Below are 23,440 nucleotides of genomic sequence, written 5' to 3' on the forward strand. Positions count from 1 at the left end.
CCCACCCCCGTGAGGGCACAGAGCATGGTACGTTAAGGGTGGATGGTCCTTACTGATGTTGCAGAGGGTAAAAACCCAGCCTGGCTCAGCCCCCGGGACTGAGCATAAATGGGTCCCTCAGCACATTGCTTGGATTTCTCGTCTTTGAGAACAAATGCTTTTACCTATTATCTTCTCTGCTTTTTCTTTTTTATTGACTAGCCATCTTTACACTGGAAATAAGCAGTAAGATACAAATACATAACAAAATAAATACCAAGTGTCTCTATTGTGTCTAATTCCCCATAATTTATAAGATTATTGTGATCACTGTTTACATACCATTAGCTTCTAGTATTTCTTGATTGATGTCATTTTAGGTGGAAGTTTCCATGGACAATGGTTACATTGTCCAGTTATTTGTTAGTTTGAATGGCAGCATAGCTGCATTGTACGAAGAACCCCAATTTACCTAATCCCCCCTAACTCTAGGCATTTGGATTATTTCCAATTTGGGGCCATTATATAGAGCATCTTAAAAGTCTTTTTATAGGTTTGTGGGTTTTTTCCTTTCTCTTCTTTTCTTTAAGTCAGCTCATTGCTTATACATTCCTGAAGATGAAATGGCCAGGCCAGAGGATGATGCATTTTATGGCTATTGTTATTCCACAAAGAGCTACTAAGCTGGGCCGGCCCTATGGCCCAGTGCTTAAGTTTGCTTGCCCCTCTTCGGCAGCCCGAGGATTGCTGGTTTGGATCCTGGGTGCAGACCTATACACCGCTCGTCAGGCCATGCTGTGGCAGCGTCCCACATAGAGGAACTAGAATGACTTACAACTAGGTACTGGGGCTCTGAGGAAGAAAAAAAAAAAGAGGAAGATTGGCAACAGATGTTAGCTCAGGGCCAATCTTAAAAAAAAACAAAGCTACTAAGCAATTTCAGAATGTCCTGCCCTCCCCTTAGCCCCGTGGCATTGAGTTTACTATCTATTTATTGTTGCTAAATTTAGAGATTATGCCTCCCTTGTTTTTCTCACACCCCTGGGAATTAGGATGGGCTAGTGTTAGTCTCCACAGTTTATGGCTGGGGGAAGAGACCAGATGGGAATAAGAGGTTTGCACAAAGAACCCCCGTCGCAGCCCCGTCAGGCAGCAAACATTTACCAAGTGCCCACAGTCTACAATAGTCCTGCCTGTGAGGAAATCACAGTTGGTGAACGTTATAGACACACCAACAGCTCACCAAGATCCATCTTGGTTGTGAATTTCATGCTGCCACTTTCTGGCTGTGGGGACTTCAGCAGGGTACTCACCCTCTCCATTTCCTTATCTAGAACATGGGTGGTTGTGAGGATTAACTGAGGACACCTCAACCTGACACACAAGATTAACCAGAGTAGGCTACTAAGGACGATTCAGCCCCTCTGACCCTGCCTAACACAGCAGAAAAGGTGGGCCTCGGAGGGAGCAGCACAGCCTTGCAGCCAGAGCGACTTGGGTTCAAATCCCAACTCCACCACTTAGCAACTTTGTGACTTAATCTCCTTCTGAGTCTTTTTTCCTTATCAGTAAAATGGGAATAATAATAATTCTCATGTCATGAGGCTGCTGTAAGATTTATATTCAAAAATATATGTTAAATACTTTTATAGGGCCCATCTCATTGTGGGTGTTCCATATTCACTAATTAATGTTGTTGGACATGGCTGAACTCTCTAGAGAGGGGACAGGTCAGGGAAGAGAGGCCTTAGCTCCCAAGCACCCTGGCTCCACAGAGCCATTGGTTCCCAGCTCTGAGAGTGACTGTAGCGGAGACACTGCCACCATCTTTGGGGCTGAGTTCCTTACTTGTTTTGTATTGGATAAAGATAGGTTATTCCTGATCCTAAGAAAATTTTAGTTAAAATCCAATGATGAGGAAGAGAGGAGAAATACCCAGGCAGTTCTGCACCAAAGCCTCTGGGGAGAGCCCCACGTTTGTGTTCAGAGTGATGCTCATAAGGAACAACTGTTACAGAGGAGCAGGCAGGGATGGGAATGGCCTGGTGTCCTTACAGCCTGGGGCAGATGAGCTCCTCCCTGGACACAGGAAAAGTGGAGCAGGAGCTCAAAGAACAAATGAGTTAATTACACAAACTTAAAATCTCTAGCATATGGACTGGATAATAAAATAGAAAGTCAACAGAGCAAATTAAAAATAACTCATTGAAAATAAAAAAATTCTCTAATTTTTCCTGTTAATTCATTGTACGCGGTAATAAAAATGAGCCAGTTCTTAAACTTTGCTGAATCAAACTGAGTTTTTGGATGAAGCCTCTCCCTGGGCTGAGGCAGATTCTCCCGTCGATTTTCAAGAGGACCAGCTCTAGTTTCCAACCCTTGCACAGGGCAGCTTTCTAGCTCTCCGGGCCTCTTGCCCCAGCAGGTAATGGTGTGTTGCAGGGAGAAGCAAAGTTGCCGGAGTCTTGGAGCAGCTTCCTTAGTCCCCGCCAGGTCACAGGCCTGCAACTCTCGTTCGCTGAGTTAAGGGCTTGAGTGCCTCTCCCCCCTCAGACTCCTAGGGTGCCAGACCCAGAAAGGACTATCTATTATCTAGACTAGCCCATCCCCTATTTCTACAGAGATGCCCAGAGAGGTCGAGTGACTTATTCGAGGGCACACAGCTTCCAGGGGCAGGAAGTTCTACGTTCTGTAGCCCACCTTGCCTTCGCTTTCCTCTATGATTTTATTCCTCCCTCTTTCTCTGACCTTTTGAGCTTTGTAATCCTTCTCCCTCCACTCCATTCCTCCTTTCCCCTGTTTTCCACAGTGTTTATCCCAGCAGGTCCTGGCCTTTAGGAAGACTCCGAGTCCCTGAGAGACCCTGCCCCTCGTTTCTCCTCTGACCCAGGGTGCAGGTTACTTTCGGCACCATGGCCTTTTCATCAAGGTTCGCCTTCTGGGAGCAAAAGGAAAGTTGGATTTCAAAATCTTTATGCTTTTCCTACGTGCTTGGCATGGTGTGTACAGGCAGGAGGCTGGCTTGTGAGAGAGGAAGCTTTGGAAGCTGGAGATGGATTGGGGCATGTGTGTGTATTTGGGGGCTGGGAGAATGACGGGCGAACTCACCCTTGTGTCCGGATGGGCTCCTGCGCTGAGTCATGCTCCTCCAACCCCACCCCTAGCTCCACCTCTGGTAAGCTGAGCTGCCTTTTGTCCCACTGGTGCCCCTCCAAGTTAACCCCTCCACACTCTTCCCACCCTGCTGCTGCTCTGACTCAACCCTGGGAACGGGCACTGCTATGGAGGGGCTGCTGGGAATGGCTTTGGCTCTGAGGCCTGGGCACTGGGTCTCCCTGAGTCTGGGGGCTGTGTGGGTAGGAGGAAAAGGAGCCAAGAGTGAGGAGCCAGGCCAGTTGTCTGCCTGAGTCCAGAGGGTGATTCAGGCCGCAGACCTGGGCATGCCTTTGTGCTGTGCACGGTCCCCTGCTGGGCAGTGACCTACAGCAGACAGAGCCCTTTGGGCAGGGGAGGTGGCAGTGAGTCAGCCTCAGGCTAAATCCAGAGCTGAGCTCAGAGCTGGGCCTAGTGTCCCAGACATTTCAGGGGGCAGCCAGTGTTTCCCCCAATGCCTCACCACCTGGGTGAGACGCTTGGGGTCCCAAGCTCAAGCCACTGGAGGGAGGACAGATTTGGAGCTGGTGAAGGACGCGGAGTGAACTTGGAATCTGGGCCATCCCTGAGCCCGAGCTTACAGCACTGCGTGCAGTAATGAGTGTTTCTGTGTGGTTTGTGAACACTTGCCATCCTTCTAACCTGTGTGCCCTGGAGCTAATGCACGGTGTGATCCCTGGGGGCATGGGGGTGGGGTGAGGGGAGCGGGGAGTGATGGGCATTGGTGGGGGCAGCAGGCACAGACCTAGACTCTGCCACTCTTCATTCTCTCTCCACCAGCCTGGCCCTTCCCTTTCTCTTCTCCAATCCCAATTTCTAAAGTAACAGAGTCCACTTTGATGAATAATTGCCATTTTCCCTCTGTCCGCGGCAGTGTGAACTAACTTTGAAGCTTGAGCCCATTGAAAATAGCTCCATGGGCAAGATACAGCTTTGAAACTGCAGTGGCCATCATGCTGGTCAGGGCCCCAGGCACTGCTAATTAGAGCTCCAAATTAGCCATGGACCCTGGTTACAAATGGAGAGTCCCCCAGGTGGATAATTAAAATAATTCTGGACAAGGTTCTAAGGATCTTTTCCATTAGGAATCAAGGACTCCGTCCTGTGCTCCTACCCACGTTGTGTGGGGAGAGAAAGGCAGGCTGAGGATTGGGAGGGCTGGTGACAGACCTGTCTTTTTCCTATAGTCCTAAGTGGCTGGGGAAAGAAGAGAAATGGAATCCACTAGGACTGTCTGAGCCTTTGGAGCGAGAGATTCTAGTGAGGGGGAGAGGAGAAGACTCCCCGACTTGAGGCCTGGCCTCTCTGGGTCTGTTCTGAGCCAGTCTCTGAACCTAAAGAACCCTCAGAGCATCCACGTTGTCCTTTTTCCAGCTATGTTATGGTATCTGCCATTTGCCCCTGACTCTGCTTCTCCCCTCTGGCTCAGGCCAGCTAGCTCCTGGGCCGAGCACAAACGCCTGGCCAGAGCAGCCAGAGCTGGGGCTTCTTTCCTTCCTCTACACCCCTCCCCAAGCTTGGGGTTCCCTCCCTCAGCCGCGTGGTTGGCAGTTTTGTGGGTCTGAGGTTGGGAAGATATCTGGCCTCCCGAATCCCTGCCTCTGCCCTACTTCCTGCCTCCAGTCAGAGCTCAGCAATCTCTGTGCTGAGGGAAATTGTCCGGAACCTAGAAGCCACCCGGAGCCAGCCTGATAGGGCCACCCATTTACCCTACACTCAGTTCTGCTGGCCCTATGGGTCCCCCACCCTGGGGTTGTTCCCTCTTCTCAGCCACTGGGTCAGAGGGCTCTTGTTCAGACCACTTCCTGTCTGAGCTGGGAGTGACTCCTGTAGTTAAGCCTGAGTTGAATTAGCTGGATCTTTCTATCCACCCTGTAACCAAGGCCACGATGTCACTCTGGTGGGTAGACCTCTTTGACAGCCCAAGTGGGCGGCATAGCTGGTCACTGAGGGCATGGGCACTTGCCTTTCACCCCCCCGAGACTCTTCATTCTTGAAGCTGTCACTGGACAGTTCTGACCCCAGGAGAGTATATCTGTTGCCCAGGTCCGTCACCCCGTGCTCCTGACACTCAGGAGCTCTGCCTCTAAGGGAGGGAGAGGCCGCTTGGATGTTATCCTTCTGTGCTTTTAGTGCCAGGTCTCCCAGCCCTGACCTGCCAGTGACTTCTCTGTCTGCCCCCTCAGGTTAAAGAGGAGGACAGAACTCTGCCGAAGCCTGGCCCTCCTGGCAAGGAGGAAGGGGCTGTAAGTGCTTCTCCAAGATGCCTGTGTGGGGTGTGTCTGCCAGCCCTGGTCTAGTCTGGGAGGCAGTTCCGCGGAACGGGCAGGCCTGCAGGGTGCCCTTCGTGTTTGGGGTGGCTAGAGGGAACGCCAGTAAGGGGCAGGAGGCGCAGCCTGAGTGAGGCTTGCCTGGGGTGCATGAAGGAGATGGGAATGCCAAGGAGCTTTGGGGATCTCCCCCTAACTCCCCACCCCCTTTGGTTCCTACCTTTAGTTCTGGTTTCCTGAACACTTTGGGGCTGGCGAGCCTTAGGTAGGCGAACTCTTAGGTTGGGGAGCACCAAATGAGAGCTCAGCTGTTGGGACTCCTCCCTGCTCGGGGGCGCACAAGACAAGGCCAGGGAGGGATTTCGCCACAGCTGCTGCTGTCTCTTCCCAAGACCCTGTCAGCTGCTTGGTGCAGTGACCTGGAGGCAGGCTCCAGCTGCCCAGTGCCTCTGGATGCCCCCACCCCCCAGGCATTCTGCCTTGGGATAGAGACCTTGAATAAAGCTGGACTCTTTTAAGGCAAGAGAAGGGAGAGAGTTCCAGAATAGCCAGGTCTAGAGATGTGTCGTTAGGAGAAGGCTGCTCTTGGCACAGGGGACGGGACTGCCCAGGGCACTGGGGTGGCGCTGGATCACAAAACAGATCCATACTTCATTACCTGAGGGGCTACGTGTCCCGGCTCCCCAACTTCCTTGGATGGAGATTTGATTAGCCAGGCATTGTGGCTTCCACCTAACCTGTAAACAGTCCTGCAAGGCCAGCCTGTGATCTCAAAGGGATATGTTAGGGACATGTGAGGGAGGGGCCTTGGAGCATGGCAGAGTACACGTGACATGCTTAGAAGACTGCCTGACACATAACAAGCACCGTATAGGGGTTAGCAGTTACTAGCATCATCATCACTGTTGTTGTCATCATCATCTTCAGTTAAAGGGGATGAGAGGAAAGCCAGAAGAGGGAGGGAAGAGATGTAGGCGCCAGCAGCTAGGGCCACCAGCCAGTTCCGCAGTACCCTGGCACACAACTGAGCACTCTTGGCCCAAGAGTTTGAGGAAGAGCATCTTCAAGCCCTCCCCTCCCCTCCCCTGCAGCAGGGCCACCCTGCCACTGAGGCCTGGGCTCAGGCCACTTGGCTCAGCTCTGCTCAGGACATGGGGCAGCCTCTCTGCATGGCAGCCAAAGGTCTGCCCACTCTGTGAGCGTCTTCCTGCATCCAAGCAGAGATGGCAGCCAGCCCCTCACAGAGCCCAGTGTCCAGGTGCACCCTAGAAGCTAGGTCATTGTTTTGGGGAATGAGGCCCAAGCACAGCTTAGTGGGAGGGTATTGCCTGACCAGCAAGGAGCTCCCAAGTTGACCTTGCTCCCTCCAGGCAGTATGGCTGGCTTTGCAGGAAACTCTGCCCTACCATTGGCCGGCCTGGCCTTCCCAGTGGTGGTCCCTTGGGACCACAGACAGTTCCTGTGAGTGCTGGGGGAAGGGTGGGTGCACCAGGGGGAATGTGCCAGTGTACACCAGGCGGCTCATGGGTGCCCAGAGGCTGAGAGGCCGGCTGAGCCAGGGCCCCAGCTCTAGGGCAGAGTGGAACTGTGGTCACTTGTGTGCTTAACCCTTTGTGGGCTGCAGCTGCCTCCTCTTCCTCCTGTGACTCCACAAGTACACTCTGGGAACTAGAAGGTTTGCAGGAGGAAACTGCAGAGAGACTGGCAGAAAACAGTCTGAGGTGGCAGCTTCCTGGGCTAGCACTGGGTTTCTGCAGCCCTTGAGAATGTGGGTGCAGGGGAGACAGCAGCCACAGACAAGAGGAGCAGGGAGGAGGAGGCTTGGCGTGTCTTGGGGCCAGGAATTGCTCCCTGACTATTGTTTTCATCAGGATCGGCAGACCCTGGGTCTGACTGCCCAGGAAACTGGGGGATAGAAGGACCAGGGACCACAAAGGCAGGAAGCCCCAAAGTGAACTAGGATCGATGGTGGGAAGTGGTAGTTTGACCTATCCATGCTCCATCTCTGCTGGGTTTGGACTGTGAGGGAGTGGGTGCTGGATTGGGCCTTGGTTGCTGCCCTGACTGAAAGCCAGTAACTCTGGGCCTCCAGGCACTCATTACTGGCATCTCCCAGCTCCGTGCTAAGCACAGGGGTGGACGACAGGTGACAGCAGTACCTGCTTGTGCTTTGTGGGAGAGAGAAGCCAAACTCTTAGATGCAGTTGTCCTATCTGGAAGATGGAAAGCCTCTGGGAACTATGTGTTGTTTGGTGGATCAATGGAAAGTCTGTTCCAGGGCTAGGAGAGAGGTCACACCTCTTCCTCTGCATGGGGTGGGCAGGTTCACAGGCATTGTTGCTAATGTCTACCTGTATCTGTGTGACTGTAGCTAGAGGGCAGCTCAAAGGATGGCAGTGGCAAATCTAGGAGTCCTCAGCCTCCCACCAGCCCTGTACCCTCAGAGACTTCCCAGAGAACCAAGAGCCCTGCGCCGACGCCCGCTATGAACGGCCTGGGGGCTGTGTCAGCAGAAGGCCCGGGTGAGGAGGCCCAGGGCTTGTCCCGGAAGAGGGTGGCGAATGCAGTGAGGAAGGTGGTGAGCAAGGTGCTGCCTGGTGAGGAGCCTGGGAGCCCCAGGGAGCCTCTGAGCAGAGGGATCAAATCCCCTGAGCACCCAGCTCGAGGCAAGAAGGGTGAAAAGGCCGCCCCTCTCAAGCCACCACCCCCGCCGGCTCCCCCTGCTCCCCCTAAGCCTGAAGCGAAGAAGGAGGCAGCCAAGGATGAGCTCTCCATGGGCCTGCGGAGCCTGATGTCTCGGGGCAGGGGCAAGGACCACAAGCCCCGTGGCAAGCAGTCTCCTGGGAAGGGGGAGAAACCCTCCAGCCAGGAGCCAGGCTCCCAAGAGAAGCCAGGCTCCCCAGCCAAGCCTGAAACCCCAGAGAAGCAGTGTTCCCCAGCCCCACCGGAAAAGCTGGCAGACCCAGGCTCCACTGGCCCGAAGTTGAACCTCACTGGATTGCAGCAGCCCAAGTCACCAGCCCCTGACGTGCAACAGGAGGTACCCAAGTGTGTCACTAACCTCCCACACCCCTCATCACCCTTGCAGCCAGCTTCCCCAAGGCTCCTCAACAAGCCCCGCATGACTGAGAAGCGGGGCCCGGGACACGTGCCGATGGCAGGGCTGCATGGCTTTCCTGAAGCGAATGCCAGAGCCCGTGGTGGCCTGGGCTCTGGGTTGGGACCTGCTCACCAGCATGCTGCTGTTCTTTGACACCCTTACGTGGGAGCTGGGGCCTGGTCTCCAGCTACATGGTGTCACCTTGAGGCGCCAGATCCCGAGTCGAGGATCAGAGTCTTAGCAGATCAGTGCTAGGGGAGAAAGACAGAATTCCTAAAGTCAGTGGCCTGTGTTCACATCTCCAGCCACTCACCCACTGTGGTTTCAGCAGGGTCCCATCTCTGAGCCTTCATCTGTCAAGCGGGCATAATGCAGGTCTACAGTCCCTTCTCTGAGGCCTTGGGGCCAGAAGAATTTTGAAAATTAGTAATTTTTGTATTTTAGAATATCATAGAGAGTACATAATGAGCAGCAACCTGTAACCAAACACATTAATATTTGCCGAGCAAAATCTCTGAATGTTCAGGTTGCAGGGGAATAGAAAATAAACAGTTAGGTTTTGCCACCAAAATACTTAGGAGGAATCTTTTGTTTTGGGGAGCTTTTTGGATTTTGGAATTCCAAATAAGGGATAGTAGCTGCTTTGAAGGGTTGCTGTGCAGACTAGGAGTGATTCAGGTAACGAACGCTCCAAGCCCAGTCCCTGGTGAGGTGGGTGCTCCATCCATGGCAGCGTCGTTAGTGATGCTAATAGCAATAGGTATTAATATCATCATTGCCATCACTGCCTTCTTTGGGCCTGGCCAGCAGTCCCTTCTGGCAGCAGGACTCTCCCCGAGGAGCCCTGTGCCTGAGTGGCAAATGGGCACAGGGGGCCCCCATTGGATCTGGGGCCCCATCTGTTTACAAAGTGCCCTTTGGGTGGGACAGGAGGCTGAGAGGCACAGGAGAGGGCCAAGGATGATCAGCCCAGCCCCTTCTCTTGGAATGTGATGCCTGCTTGGCTGGTCCTTGGGTTGGGGACAGTTTTGTTCAAGCTCTCCCATTTTGTGGACCTTTCTGAGGCCTCATGGCGTGCGTATGGGGGGCGCGTCAAGTTTCACTACTGTTTCTCTGTGCTCTTGCATGCTCCTGGCCGGAAGGGGAGGGTCAGGGCACATCCTAAAGGCCTAGCCTCTCCCCCAGGTCCTAGAGGCCCCCCTGACTGTGACCTCCTGGGGTTCCTAAGATCCCAGAACCCACCCTGCTCCCCATTCCCTTCTTCCCAGGCTTTGCATAACTTAGAGAGGATCAGGCCGCAGCTTTCCCCACCCCTCTTGGCCCACTCTGAATCAGGGAAGTTACCTCCTGGCGCACAGGAGTTGGCAGGGGCATTTTGGCCAGACAGGCAGACAGGACAAACCGTCAGTCCCTGAAAAGAACCTCTAAGGAGCCAGAGTGTCATGTGCTTTTTCCTGGGCCAGCTGCCCTCCCTCTAGCTCCCTGTCCCTCCATCTCTCACTGGGGTGGAGGTGAGAGCTGAGATGTGCCCTAATCTGGGGTTCAGCCACCTATCACCTGGGCCTAGGGCAGGAACCAGAGGAGATGTGGGAGGACAGGGCCATCCTGGCGCTGAAATGGAAGAAAGAACCCTAGAACTTCCAGGCACCTGTTCTTTTTTGTTCATCTGATGGTTTAAAAACTCAAATGGCTGCCTTGCTTGCCTCCCTGACCTTTACTACTGACCCACTGGGTCCCAATGGCTTCCTGGGCCTGAAGCTTGGCATGCTGTGCTCCCACTGATCCCGGGCCGGGACTAATGGTGGTTTAACCCTTAGGCAGGAGCTGCCCCCGAGGCCCGGCTGACCCCCGCAGAGGAGGCCCACCAGCGGCTTGAGAGGATCTTCACAGCTTCTGTAATGCCACCTCTCATGTGCAGTTCCCCACTCCTGGCACACCTCTTCCTTGAGGCTGGCGGCCAGACTGTGTGTGTCTGTGTGTGGGAGCCCCTGGCTATGGAAGGCCTGGGGGCCAGAGGAGCTTCCCGCTTGAAGAAATGAGAGAAGGGCACTGCGGAGGGTCTGAGCACAGTGAGGGATCCCAGAGCCCTGTGCCTGTGGGAGGGGCCCCTCCTGGCTAGGGATCCAGCCCCCTTCTCTGGCCCCGTTCTCTTCCCCGGAGGATGTGTCTTGGTGCCGGGGTCTGATGGGTGGCGAGGCAGGGAGCTGACACTCCCCTTTTTTGAGAGCCCCACTCTCCACACCCAGGTGGGGCCTGTTAACTGCTTGCCCATTTCTAACAGGCAAAGTCCAAGGCCTGGCTGACTCCCTTCCTCTCCAGAAAGGCCTTTAAGTAACAAGACAGAGACAGAGAGGTCAACGCTGACTGCAGGGTCTGCCCATGGTCCCTTGGTTCTTGGGCATTGGCAGGTGGACCTGGATGGAGTGATGTCTTCACTTGCCATGGGGTGGTGTGCCTGCCTGGGGGTGGTGGGAGTGGTGCAGGGGTGCAGGAAGGGTTTGAAGAAGGGGTCCTAGACTTGGGGCTACTGGTGGTCTTGTTCTCTGAGAGGTGCAGGAATGACAGCTCTGAAGGGCAGCCCTTGGCACAGGAAACGGCATCCTTGGGTGTATGTTGGAGACCAGGGGCAGCCCTGTGCTGGGATCTGGTGGCTACAGGAGAGCTAGGCTGGGAAGTACCCTGAAGATAAGGCCAGAGGCTCCCAGTGGGCCCAGGTTCTGGGTGTGGTAAGGTGGCCTAGCACACAGAAGAGGAGCCTAATTCAGAGGGGACTTGATGGGCAGCCCAGGAGAGACTGTGGCCAGAGGCAGAGTGGCACACTCCTGCCCAGGCCACAGGAAATGACTTACCAGAGCATCCTCTCTGAGAAATCTCACGGTAACAAGTCTTCACCAAGCTGGGCTTCTCCTTCCTGGTCTGGCCTCTCCTGGACTGGACACACTTCACCTGTCCAGGCCAGCTCCCCGGTCCTGTTGCTAAGCTCCTCCCACCTCCACCCTGTACCTTGGGCAGCAAGAGGATGCCGCCCACTTGGCCAGGGTGCTTGCTGAAGGGGACATGCCAATGGTCTGCTTGTCTTCACCCCTCTTCTCTCTCTCTTCTTTGCTTGCTGCTGGTAGCTGGACCCTGAGGCCGCCTCTCCTGCCCAGAGCCAGGTAGGGTGCTCCTGCGCCCCTCAGGAGCCCTCCACTTCCTCCGGTGACTACCCGCCACCCCTGCCCTGTACCTGGGCTGGCGTCTGTGCTCGGGCCTCATGCTGGAGTGTAAGGCCTCTTTCCCCTTCCGGCTCCCACCCGGTTACTGGGGGGATACTCCGGGGAGGCAGTGCCAGGAGTTTGTGATGGGGCAGTTCTATGTGAGGCCTTTGGAGCTAGACTGTCACCACTCGAGTTTGGCCTCTGTGGCACATGGTCCTGAGCCACTGGAATCCAAGGGCCTGGCCAGAATTTTGGTTTCTAGGTGTTTCAGTTCTGCTCAATCTGGGAAGAAAAAGCTGAAAAAGCTGAATCCCCACCACCTCCCTCCCCCATCCCAGGCCTGAAGATGTGGCGTTCTCTGTCTCCATCTGCTGGCCATTGTGGGAATTAGTTATAGGCCATGACCTTTGATGTCACCTTATTCACCAAAACACCGGACCATAGGACTTGTCCATTCATGACAAAGGCTTCACCTGTCTCATGTTATTTGGAAGAAAATAAAACGTTGTAATTATTTTTATAAAGCTGCACTTCTTCAAATATGAAGAACTAGCCTTTTTTTTAAATGTCTTCACTTAACAATTTAAAATGTTGACAGCTGCATAGTGATCCTCGTCTTTGAAGGGTCGTTTCACTGGTCATGACTCCCAGAGTCTGAGGACCGCTGCTGCAGCCCAGCCTTCTTACCCTAAAGCTGGGAAGGGCAGTCAGCGAGGGAGAGAGAGATCTGAAGCCAGAGTCCAACCTGGGGGCAGGACCCAGATCTCTTTTTCTTTCAGCGCCAAGAAATGTGACAAAGACAAGTCTTCTTATTTTATTTTCTTATCCTTTCCAATCCCTCACCCAGGGTCTCCACCTCGGCTTCAGGTCTCATGAGGGTGGGGGACTCTAGGAGACTCATTGTACCTCCCTGCTGGGGACCCTTACAGAGTGTAGGCTGGGGCTAGCCTGAGGGCTGCTCAATGCCACAGGTGTGTGTGTGTGACCTTCCCCCAACCAGGGACCACTGGATGACCCTGCTACCCTTTCACCTACCCACAACAAAAGGAGCCTGATGGGCCATGGGAGCCGGGCCTGTCCCCTTGGTACCATTTCTGCCCAGCTCAAGTCTTCCTAGGGGGTGCCAGGTTTGGCAGCCCGACACCCTGTCAATGCTTGCAAAATGCTTCTTTCTGACTGGCGACCACCTGGGGCCTCTGGGGATTCTCAGCCCCTTTATACCCATTCTGGTGCCCATCCCTGTGACATGCAAGTCTCTTCCTGTGTTGACAGAGCTGTGCTGCCCCTCCTCGCCCCCTCCATATCTCTGGCCATGCTGCTTCATGCCCCTGTATGGCCTCAGCATGTCCACATAGGTCTGTGCACCTGCCACCTTCTGGCATATACATCTGAACACTGTCCCCCATCCAGTAGAGCATCCTCTGGAGGGGAGGGACAGGCCAAGGCTAGGACTCAGGACGTGCTTATCATTTTGCATTACAAAGTCCTCAGTAGACACTTCTCTCCTCAGGTCTGAGGAGATGCCCTTTCCCAGCTCTGTGAAGGAGGGCCTATCAGTTGGATGAAGGGAGAAGCAGGGCATGAAAGGTCACAGTAGCTGTGGCCCAGGGTGAGGGGTGTGGGTTCCGGATGCTGATCCTACAGCCTTCGCAGGAGATTGGGAACGAGAGCGGCTGATGGTAGATCCTGGTGATTTGCTTGCCTGGGGTCTGCTCTCTCCTGGGTACGTGCTCCATGTGTCTCTGTCCTTCCAGACCCTCAAGACAGGAATGGTCCCTAGCTGTGTCCTTGTCCTTAGTGCTCCTCAGGACCACTACTGCCTCCTGGCTTCCCAACCTTCATCTTCTGACACCTCTGATGTCCCCTGTTCTGTGTCTGTCATCCAGCTGTCCCCCTCGCCCAGTGGCTCATCTGGAAACCCTTCCCCTCACATTTCTCCTGTCTCCTGCTGTCCTTGTCTCTGTTTTCTAGAACAGAGTCTGACTATTTATTCTTCCCCTCCCTCTGATAGGTGAAGACAGAAGAGCAGATTGCAGCTGAGGAGGCCTGGTATGAGACAGAGAAGGTGTGGCTGGTCCATAAGGATGGTTTCTCCCTGGGTGAGTCTGGGGCAGCCCAGGGTGCAGGTGCCTGGGCCTCTCGGATTTCAGGGATGAGCGTGCCTTCTGGGTCTGATGAGGGCTGGGTGCTGAGATAGGAGAGGTTGGTGATATAGTGGGGAGGAGGCAGGACCATGAAAGGCCCAAAGAGGGTCTTAAAAGGCTTTCCAGGCCCGTGTCTGACTGTCTGTCCCCCTTCTGCAGCCAGTCAGCTCAAATCTGAGGAGCTCAGCTTGCCGGAGGGGAAGGTGCGTGTGAAGCTAGACCATGATGGAGCCATCTTGGATGTGGACGAGGATGACGTAGAGAAGGTTTGCAGGAGGCTGGTGGCGGGCACAGGAGGTGGGCTCAGCAGGGCAGGCCTGTCCCCTGGCAGTGCAGACAGGTTCTGCTTCTTCAGTGCCTGCCTGCCTGTCCTGTCACACAGGCCAATGCTCCCTCGTGCGATCGTTTGGAAGATCTGGCCTCACTGGTGTACCTCAACGAGTCCAGCGTCCTGCACACACTGCGCCAGCGCTATGGTGCTAGTCTGCTGCACACGTACGCTGGCCCCAGCCTCCTCGTCCTCAGCCCCCGTGGGGCCCCTGCTGTGTACTCAGAGAAGGTACAGTGCCCCCTAAGCTATCCTGCTGCCTCGTAGACCCACCCACCCACTACTACTCCCCCTTCCTTTGCTCTGCCCCTTCCCCTTGGCATCCCACTGGGCTCCTGTCCACTCTCACAGTTCACGTTGGGAAGAGGAGTCATTTCAAGGGGTAGGGACAAAAGGCCCTCCCCCAACCTTTAACAGAAGCCAAGACTTGACTAGTATCTGCATTTTCATGCATGGCCTTAGCCTCAGAATCCAACAGCTCCCCTGCAGTGAAAGGCCCAAAAAGATGTGGACCTTGAGAGTGAGGGGTGTCCAAGTGTTCCCTGCTCCCTGCTAGGGGTATGCCTGGACACTCTCACCAGGGCATCTCGGGTGACCCATCCTAGGGAGGCTGGTGCTCTGACCAGGCATCCAGGACAATTAGGAAAGGCCGCAGCAACTGGCCTGAGCCTACCCCTTCCCTCCATCCCTCTCCTGCCCAAGGTGATGCACATGTTCAAGGGGTGTCGGCGGGAGGACATGGCACCCCACATCTACGCCGTGGCCCAGAACGCATACAGGGCAATGCTGATGAGCCGTCAGGACCAGTCCATCATCCTCCTGGGCAGTAGTGGCAGTGGCAAGACCACCAGCTGCCAGCATCTGGTGCAATACCTGGCCACCATTGCAGGCACTAGCGGGAACAAGGTGTTTTCTGGTGAGGCAGTGACAACTGGGAAAACTTAGAATAGACTGGGGAGAGGGGGCTGAGGGTGGAGGTCCCTCCTGGGTGCCAACTATTTTTCTCCCTGGCCTCTTCATGTCCTCAAAACCCCTCTGTCCCTGGTCAGTTCTGGTCTGAGTAACTCCGAGCCTTCATGCAGTGGGGAAACAGCTGTGGCTGGGCCTCCCATTCTGCCTGGGCCTCTGGAGCCCATGGCTGGGGTGAGCTGCCCCTGGCTTTCCTGATGACCCCTGGGCCTATCTTCTGCAGTGGAGAAGTGGCAGGCTCTGTACACTCTCCTGGAAGCCTTTGGGAATAGCCCTACCATCATGAACGGCAATGCCACCCGCTTCTCCCAGATCCTCTCCCTGGACTTTGACCAAGCTGGCCAGGTGGCCTCGGCCTCCATTCAGGTGAGTGGACACTCAGGGTGTAGGAGATTGACCCCCTAATTTCATGCCCTGGGAATCAGGCTCTTTCCTGTGCCTCATTTTCCTGGGATTCTGCCCCAACAAAATGGACCCTGGCACAGCAGGGTTGAACAGATCTGCCCTGAGCCTTTGTCATTCTGCCCCCAATGGCTCCTGTCCTAGGTGGGGCCTGGCTCGGTTTCCTGCCCATTCTGGGGTGGCCACACCCTACTGCTGGGGCCCTGGCCCTGCACTTAGCGGCTTCTCTCAGGCTGATTTCACTCAAGGAGGTCTGGCTCATCAGTAAAGTGAGGCCCAGCCAAAGCTGACTCCCTTCCATGCTGAATGAAGTATCTCATCACAAGGTGTCCAGCTCCCCAAGAAGACCATGCCTAGGGGATCAGCAGGTCCCCTCCACGAGCTGGGCCTGTCTTCTTCCCCCTGGCTCTGCCCCAAGTTTGACCCTCAGGTGATCTGGCCTCTGGGTGAGCATCTTGAGGTTAAGATATAACTGCTTGTTCCCATGGGCATGGTTCTTTCTGGTGTGGAGTGGGAGAAGCTTGACCTGGCACTGCCCTCCTTGCCCATACCCTCCATGCTGTGCCACAGACGATGCTTCTGGAGAAGCTGCGCGTGGCTCGACGCCCAGCCAGTGAGGCCACATTCAACATCTTCTACTACCTGCTGGCCTGTGGGGATGGCACCCTCAGGTGAGATGGGACAGAGGGAACAGGGAGGGTGCTCTGTGCTCCAGCCTACCGATGGCTACTGGATCTTGCCACTTGATTGCATCCCATACCGATTATTTATTGCATGCCTGCTACATGTTAGGCTCTGAGCTAGGCCCTGGGGATGGCGAGATAAGTGAGCCATAGGCCCTGCCTGGGAGGAACTACCTGGCCCTGGGCACAGGGGCCTGGATATTTGTGAGGGGCACAATTGACCCTTCAGTGTTCCCAGGGCCTACTAGGATCTCTGCATCCATGAAGCCAGGTCTAGAGAGGAAAACACAGATGCAGGGTGATCAGGGACTTCCCCACAGTCACATGACTAGTCTGAGGCTGAGCCGGTGATGGAGTCCACACTGGGGCCAAAAGCCCAAGCCTTTTTCGGTGCCTTTCACACTGGCCCTCCCAGCCCACATGTTGGCTCCCCTGCCAGGCTCTTTCCCTTAGACCCTCAGACTTGCTGTCTGTATTAGCTGAAAAAGGGATAAATGATAAGGCTGAGCACACAGCCCCAGGGAATTATCCTCTTGGGCTCTTGTAACTGAGGGCACAGTCTCTCTCCTGGCTGGATCACCCTTCAGGAGGGTTCCTTGCTCCCTGCCAAGGGTATGGCTGGACACTCTTACCATGGCTTCTCTGGTGACCCATCCTAGGGAGGCTGGTGCTCTGCCCAGGCATCCAGGCCAATTGGGAAAGGCAGCAGCAACTGGCCTGACAGTAGGGCATGATGGACAGACAGAACTCAGAGGCTGGAAGCTGAGTCTGTGTGTCTCTGCCCTAGTTGGGGGTGGCCTTGATGGGGATCAAGCACCATACTGATGCGTCCTTTGTACCCCTAGGACAGAGCTCCACTTGAACCACTTGGCAGAGAACAATGTGTTTGGGATTGTACCACTGGCCAAGGTGAGGGGACACTGGGGACTGGGTTGGCAGCCCTGGGTCTTGGGGGTAGGAGAAGCCTCTAATGGCCTGGGGTGCTCCATGGAAGGAGCAGGAGCTTGGCTCCATTTTGGCGGCTCTATGCTAGCCTTGCCCTCTCTGAGGGTCCAGCAGCGTGGGGGTATGCCAGAAGGGACAGCCCCTCTGAGCTCCAGTGCCAGCATGCCCGCCTGTCCCTGCAGCCCGAGGAGAAGCAGAAGGCGGCTCAGCAGTTCAGTAAGCTGCAGACGGCCATGAAGGTGCTGGGCATCTCCCCCGATGAACAGAAAGCCTGCTGGCTCATCCTGGCTGCCATCTACCACCTGGGGGCTGCAGGCGCCACCAAAGGTAACCTGCAGTGGGTCCCAACAGCCTGGCCTGTCGCCCAGGAGAGCTTGTAGGGGCCCTGCCCACCCCAGTTTGTTCTGGCCCAGCACAGATTCATCTGTTATCAGACACCCCTCTTTTGCTTATGCCTCTTCCCAGTCCCCCACATCAGAGCAGAAGGCTCCAAATACCTGGAGAAGCATCTCTGCCAATGATGGATGAGGCGTGGACTTAGATGGCAGTGACCAGGAGCACTGTGAAGACCGGGGGGCTGGGGGTCCAGAGGTTGAGGGGCAAGAGAAAGGCACTAACTTGGAGCAGTTCCCCGGAATAACTCTCCTTCTTGTTCCCTTCCTGACAGAGGCCCCCGAGGAGCAAGCGGGTAACTGACCTTGGCCCCTCCCTAGGGTGTAGGGGCCACCTGGCCCCATCTTGGTGCTTGCTCTGGCTCTCTCTGGGGGCTGGGCTTGTTGGGTCATAGCAGAGGGGACTGGCCTGGGAGAAGCCCCAGAGTTCAGGGTGGAGAGGGCGCCTCTGGCTGTGGAGCTTCTCGGAGTCCCAGCAATAGCTGCTTCTACCACTTTTGCGTCCAGCTCCTGGGACCTTTCAGGATGCCCTCTATGGGGCTTAGGTGGGGTAGGGTGGGCTTGCTTCCTGGGATTTCCCAAGGCCAGTTTTCCCTGAGTCTTCCCTTCTCCCCACTGGGTTGGTAGCAGGTGTCTCTCCCTCTTGCATGTCAGGGTGGAGGCCACTAGGGGGCAGCAGGCACCATGGTAACAAATGAGCTGCAGCTTCAGGGCCTCTGCTTGGGGGTTTGTGAATGGCTAGAGCTTGGTCTGGCTTGGAAGAGCTCTGCTGCCTTCCTCTGAGATTACGTTGGTGGGCGGGTGCTCTGATCGCCTCTTCACCACTTTCTCCTCCAGTTTAAGGAAAGGGATGCTGCCTCTGAGCAGCACCTTGGGCTTGGGCTTCATCTCCCCCTGGGGTGTGAGGGGCCCCAGGCTGTTTAGCAGGATTGAGACAGCACTGGTGGGTGGGTGCATGGAGGAACAGGTGTCTGAGTGTTAGGCTCCTTATGATCCCAGCAGGTGGCATCCCTGCCAGAGAGGAAGCAGGCTCTGAGTTAAAGAAGTTGCCTCCAGATTGTGGGGGTGGGAAGGTGGGTGCACGTGTGGCCGTGTCTTGAGGAAGTTCTTTCACTCTGAGGGATTCACAAGCCCAGGTTTCCTGTAACCCTACTCAGCGCTGACTGCAGGTGGAGAGCTCTGGGCATGTCGGCACATGGACCTTGCTGAACAGGGTCTGTTACCTCCTCAGAGCTTCTAGTATTGTCCGGGGGAGGCACGGGGTGTGGTAGAATATCTTTGTAGGTCTATGTGTGTGTGTGTCAGTGTGATTACATCCATAAACATAGTCCTTTGAGATTGTAAGTGTGTGTGTGTTTGTGTTTCTAAGTCTGAATGTGGTTGTGTTTTCTCACCTGCTCATCCTCACAAACCCCCACCCCCCGCAGCCCCTTCCCGTGGGCCTGGCAGGCTCAGTTGATGACTGTTTGCTAACATGCTGTTTTTCTTTGCATGCTGCATGCTGGTCCTTTGCTTTACAGAAGCTGCCGAAGGTAAACCTGGTTTCTTGTTAGCTTTCCCTAATTGCCACGATTAGACACATGTTGGCTGAGACGTCTGTCTGCGTGGGTTGTTCCCTTTCTCCTGCGGCTTTTTCGCCTCCCCACTGTTGGCATGGGTGGGTGTTTGTGATCTCCCTTGGCAGACGCCTGGGGGTTAGAGGGAGGGTCCTGAGGCATTCATGGAAGGGAGAGGCACTAGGACTCTCTCATGATGTCCCCCACAGGCAGAGGCAGTTCTTGTGCTCATCGTGGGTGGGCTGGCTCATCCTCACACTGTCCTTCACCAAGTTGGCACCCTTGGGGAAGGACACGCCCCCTAACAGGGATGTTCACAGCTGACTGGGTGCCCTCTGGTGGCAGCAGTGTGGAGTTACCTCCTCTTTTAGGACCTACTCATTCTCTCCACCCCCAACGGACACAGGAAGCCCTGGCAGCTGCTGACTGTCCTCATTCTGCCTGAAGCCCTTCTGGTGTCATCAGGGCTGGTTTTTCCTCTGGAAGATGCCCACTCCCCAGTCCTATAGGAGCGAGGGAGCCAAAGCACACAGTGGTCATCAAATGGCCTAAGAAGGAAGACCCAAGATGCCAGATCCCTTTTTTCTACCCCATAGCTGGGCGCAAGCAGTTTGCACGCCATGAGTGGGCCCAGAAGGCTGCATACCTGTTGGGCTGCAGCCTGGAGGAGCTCTCCTCGGCCATCTTCAAGCACCAGCACAAGGGGGGCACCCTGCAGCGCTCTACCTCCTTCCGCCAGGGCCCTGAGGAGAGCGGCCTGGGAGATGGCACAGGTACCCTGAGCCCCTTGGCTGGTGGATGTGATTCTGAGGCCTCCTCCCGGGCTCATTGCTGTCTCTGGCGTGGGGAGACTGCTGGGGTGAATAGATGCTTCCCTCATGGGGAGAGGCCAGCCCCAGGGCCCCATGCTGACTTGGCCCTGGGTGGGTATGGAGCTCACCCAGGTGGGGATTCCCAGGGAGCCGGAGATAGAGCTGATCCTCTTGCCCCACAGGCCCCAAACTGAGTGCGCTGGAGTGCTTAGAGGGCATGGCGTCTGGCCTCTACAGCGAGCTCTTCACCCTTCTTGTCTCCCTGGTGAACAGGTGAGCGCCAGGCAGGACCCAGCAGCTTGCCTGCTTCCTGTCCTGTTGAAGGTAGAGTTGGTGCCTCTGTGCTTGTGTGATTGCTGAGGCAGAGCCATCCTCCACCAGCAGAGGGCTCACTGCCCTTGCAGGCGAGAAGAGGCACATCTCCCACCAGGGTCCTGGGCACCCACGTGGGGATGGAGATTTGGCGTGGGGCAGGGTGGGGCTGCCTGGACACCAGGGGCAGACCAGTGGGGGCTGTTCAGTGGTACGGCCCTGGCCACCTCTCACCCAGGCTTTCCCTGTGAAGGGCTCTCAAGTCCAGCCAGCACTCGCTCTGTTCTATGATGATTGTGGACACTCCAGGCTTCCAGAACCCTGAGCAGGGTGGGTCAGCCCGCGGAGCCTCCTTTGAGGAGCTGTGCCACAACTACGCCCAGGACCGGCTGCAGAGGCTCTTCCATGAGCGCACCTTTGTGCAGGAGTTGGAAAGATACAAGGAGGTAGCACTTGACCTTGCCTCTGCCTGCCACCCCCACCCCCCCGCCTCACCTTCTGGCCCTGGCACCCTCAGGGAGGGCATCTGGGATGAGGGAAGGCGCCACCTTCCCCCTGGCTGCTCTCTTCCCAGCTTTTACTCTCTGGTCATTTCTGTCCCCGTGTGCTCTCTAGCGTAGGAGTCTTTTCCTGCCTCAGGCTACATTCTTTGAGCAGAGTTTGCACTCTGCGAAGCTGCAGAGGCATTCAGGGTGCCTGGGAGCCCCTCCTTGCCTTCCTTCAAGGCACCCACCTAGGCCCTGTGACTTGCCACCATGCAGTTCCTGCTGACACATGGAGGCCTGGCCTTCCCTGTCTCCTGATCTGTTAAGGTGGCGATTGATTATTTAGGGCCCCTCATTAAAAGGGTGTCCCAGAAGGGATGAGATCTGGAAATCCTACCTCATGTGGAGGTGAGTTGAACGAACTGGGGAGGATATTGATCTTGGATGAGAGAAGATTCAGGAGGAAGATGTCCATTGTCTTCAAGTCAAGGATGATTGTGTGGAGTCGAAAGTAGGCTTACTCTGCATAGCCTAATCAACTGATGCGAATAACAGGAGCGTGTGCCCTTAGCTCAGTATAAAAAGAAGCTAGAGGGATTTTAGCTGTCCAAAGACATGATGTGGTGCCTTGCGAGGTGGAGAGCTTTTGTCAGTCAGGCTTCTTGGGGGAAGCTTCTGCACAGGACAGGAGATCAGGCTTGTTGACCCCAGCGTTCCCTCCTGGTCTGCTCGTGGGGGTGTGACCCACGCCTGGCTCCATGTTCACAACCGCTCTGCCTTCCTTCCTAGGAGAACATCGAGTTGGCGTTTGATGACTTGGAGCCAGCCACGGACGATTCAGTGGCCGCTGTGGACCAAGCCTCCCATCAGTCCCTGGTAGGAATTCCAGCGAGGGCCTGGACTGGCCTTTTCTCTCCTCTCCCGCTCCTCTTCCTCGGTAGAGCCCTTCTGTGCGCTGCCTCCAGGGTGCCACTGTGGGCTGAGGGGGCCCAGCAGTCAGGCCCAGACACCAAGCTTTAGAACTTTGGACCTGCCCCTCAGCCGATCTGGCCAGGAAGGTGGCACCTTCTTCTGCCCTGGGGCGGTGGGGAGCCCCGGCCCCTGGGTGTCTGAGCCAGGCGGGAGGGCGTACCTCTTCTCTTAACAGCTGAGGCTCAGGCCCTGTCCTGTGACTGGCTGAGCCTGAAATGTGTCTGCCAGGAGCCCTGGTGTCTCCTCCTAGGTGATGAGGGCCTGGCTAGACCCAGAGGACATAGTCATTCCCTCCCGTTGTCCCCAAGAAGAGGACTGATGCAGCCTAGCAGAGCTAAGCGAGGAGGCAGCCTTCCACCCAAACGGGGAGACAGTGCTCAGCTATAAAACGCCCACTGAGGGACTCTGTGGATATTAGCCCTCGCCCTTCAGCCTTGGGCATGGGCTTCGTCACCCTTTGGACTGGCATCTTGGGCACCTTGCTGCCTAGGGGACTGGGTGGCCTGATGAGCACTTGACATTGTCCACTGTCTTCAGTTAGGGAGTTGCATAGGTGCTCTGTTGGAGAATTGGCATTTTTGCTGGGCTGCTGATCTCCCTCCTCTGCTTTGAGTCCTGCTTCCCTGTCCCTCTGCCCTGCAGGAAGGCCTGGCACAAGCGGGTAGGGATCTAGGAGAGTGAATGTCCCCCTGGGACAAATGTCTAAAGTGCCCAGTTCCATGTCTCCCCAGGGAAGCTGGCTTTTCTTTTCCTGACACCTGGGCTCCCACAGTGGCCTCCCTCAAGAGCCTTTGCCATTCCCAGGAGGTACAGGGCAGTCAGTCCACGTGGCTTAGGAGCAGCAACGCATCAGACAGTGTGTTTGGAGGGGGCTTGCCATCCTTTCCCTTCTTCGCTCTTCCCTATCTGATGGGCCTTGGCAGTGGACAGCTGCACCTCTGGGGATGGGGGCCCCTTAGTGCCCAGCCTGCCACTCTCCACTCGATGGCTTCGTTGCTTATTCCTGCCACGCGGCTCCAGCCACTCTGGGACGTAGTTACCCATCAGTCCTTGGCCGCATTCTGCTTCCTCCTGGTAGTCACCCTGATTCCCTTGGGTAGCTGTGTGGCATAGATGCAGGCAGCTGGGGTCAAAGAGAGGGAACATGGCACTTCTCACTTCTCTTGTCCCCCAATCCCTTAAGGCTAAGCCAGAACGGGGCCTGGGGAAACTTCAGTCCTTCTTGCCCAAGGAAGACTTGGAAATTCCAGTGAAAGTCACCTTCAGACCGATGTGGCCACAGGCCTAGTTTGTTTGGCCTGCATGGGGTATGAGAAATCAGAATTTAGTATTTCTGCCTTCTCTTGAAAAACTGGAGGTTTTATCACACTAGGCCAGCATTCTTCCAGGACAGCAGTTGGCTGAGTTGAGTGGTGTCTGTTCCCTTTAGATGGGGACCTGCTCCCCATTACCTCAGCTCCGCCCATTTTGGCTGTCACGTCCATAGATAGGGTCACCTGTCTGTGGCTTTTGGCACTTGAGTTTATGACCCTGCAGTGATCCCACCTGCAGTCCTCTGAGCCTTCTCTAGGTTCTCTCCTCTCAGGGTTAACCCCACAGCTGTCATTTACTGAGAGCTTCCTTTGGGCCATGCGCTATGCTCAGGGCCTTACTGACGTTATCTCGTTTCATCTGCCCGGGCAGTGATGCCCAGGGAGTGAGGGCAGCATGGGGTTCACCCAAGCCCCCTATGACCTCCGAG

The 23,440-nt window shown here is 55.6% G+C and overlaps 1 protein-coding gene across 17 annotated transcripts in view; it reads left to right on the forward strand.

The window, feature by feature from the left end:
• The window catches only part of MYO18A (myosin XVIIIA), a 94,371-nt gene that overhangs the window by 34,116 nt on the left and 36,815 nt on the right, over window positions 1-23,440 (forward strand). For 7 of the 17 annotated variants that reach the window (XM_046675750.1, XM_046675752.1, XM_046675735.1 and 4 more), the window contains 14 exons: window positions 13,711-13,798; window positions 14,003-14,109; window positions 14,226-14,402; window positions 14,874-15,087; window positions 15,364-15,506; window positions 16,113-16,213; window positions 17,071-17,134; window positions 17,353-17,497; window positions 17,838-17,858; window positions 19,083-19,094; window positions 19,715-19,891; window positions 20,113-20,203; window positions 20,496-20,688; window positions 21,517-21,603. In XM_046675750.1, the coding sequence (XP_046531706.1) occupies window positions 13,711-13,798; window positions 14,003-14,109; window positions 14,226-14,402; window positions 14,874-15,087; window positions 15,364-15,506; window positions 16,113-16,213; window positions 17,071-17,134; window positions 17,353-17,497; window positions 17,838-17,858; window positions 19,083-19,094; window positions 19,715-19,891; window positions 20,113-20,203; window positions 20,496-20,688; window positions 21,517-21,603 (1,620 nt within the window). Of the gene's footprint in view, window positions 1-2,788; window positions 2,931-3,655; window positions 3,727-5,318; window positions 5,379-7,773; window positions 8,443-10,319; window positions 10,398-11,621; window positions 11,658-13,710; window positions 13,799-14,002; window positions 14,110-14,225; window positions 14,403-14,873; window positions 15,088-15,363; window positions 15,507-16,112; window positions 16,214-17,070; window positions 17,135-17,352; window positions 17,498-17,837; window positions 17,859-19,082; window positions 19,095-19,714; window positions 19,892-20,112; window positions 20,204-20,495; window positions 20,689-21,516; window positions 21,604-23,440 lie in introns of those variants that run through there. The other 10 variants (XM_046675751.1, XM_046675753.1, XM_046675740.1 and 7 more) reach the window with 7 other exon arrangements.

The sequence above is a fragment of the Equus quagga genome, chromosome 11 (assembly GCF_021613505.1).
Source record: "Equus quagga isolate Etosha38 chromosome 11, UCLA_HA_Equagga_1.0, whole genome shotgun sequence".
NCBI lineage: Eukaryota > Metazoa > Chordata > Mammalia > Perissodactyla > Equidae > Equus > Equus quagga.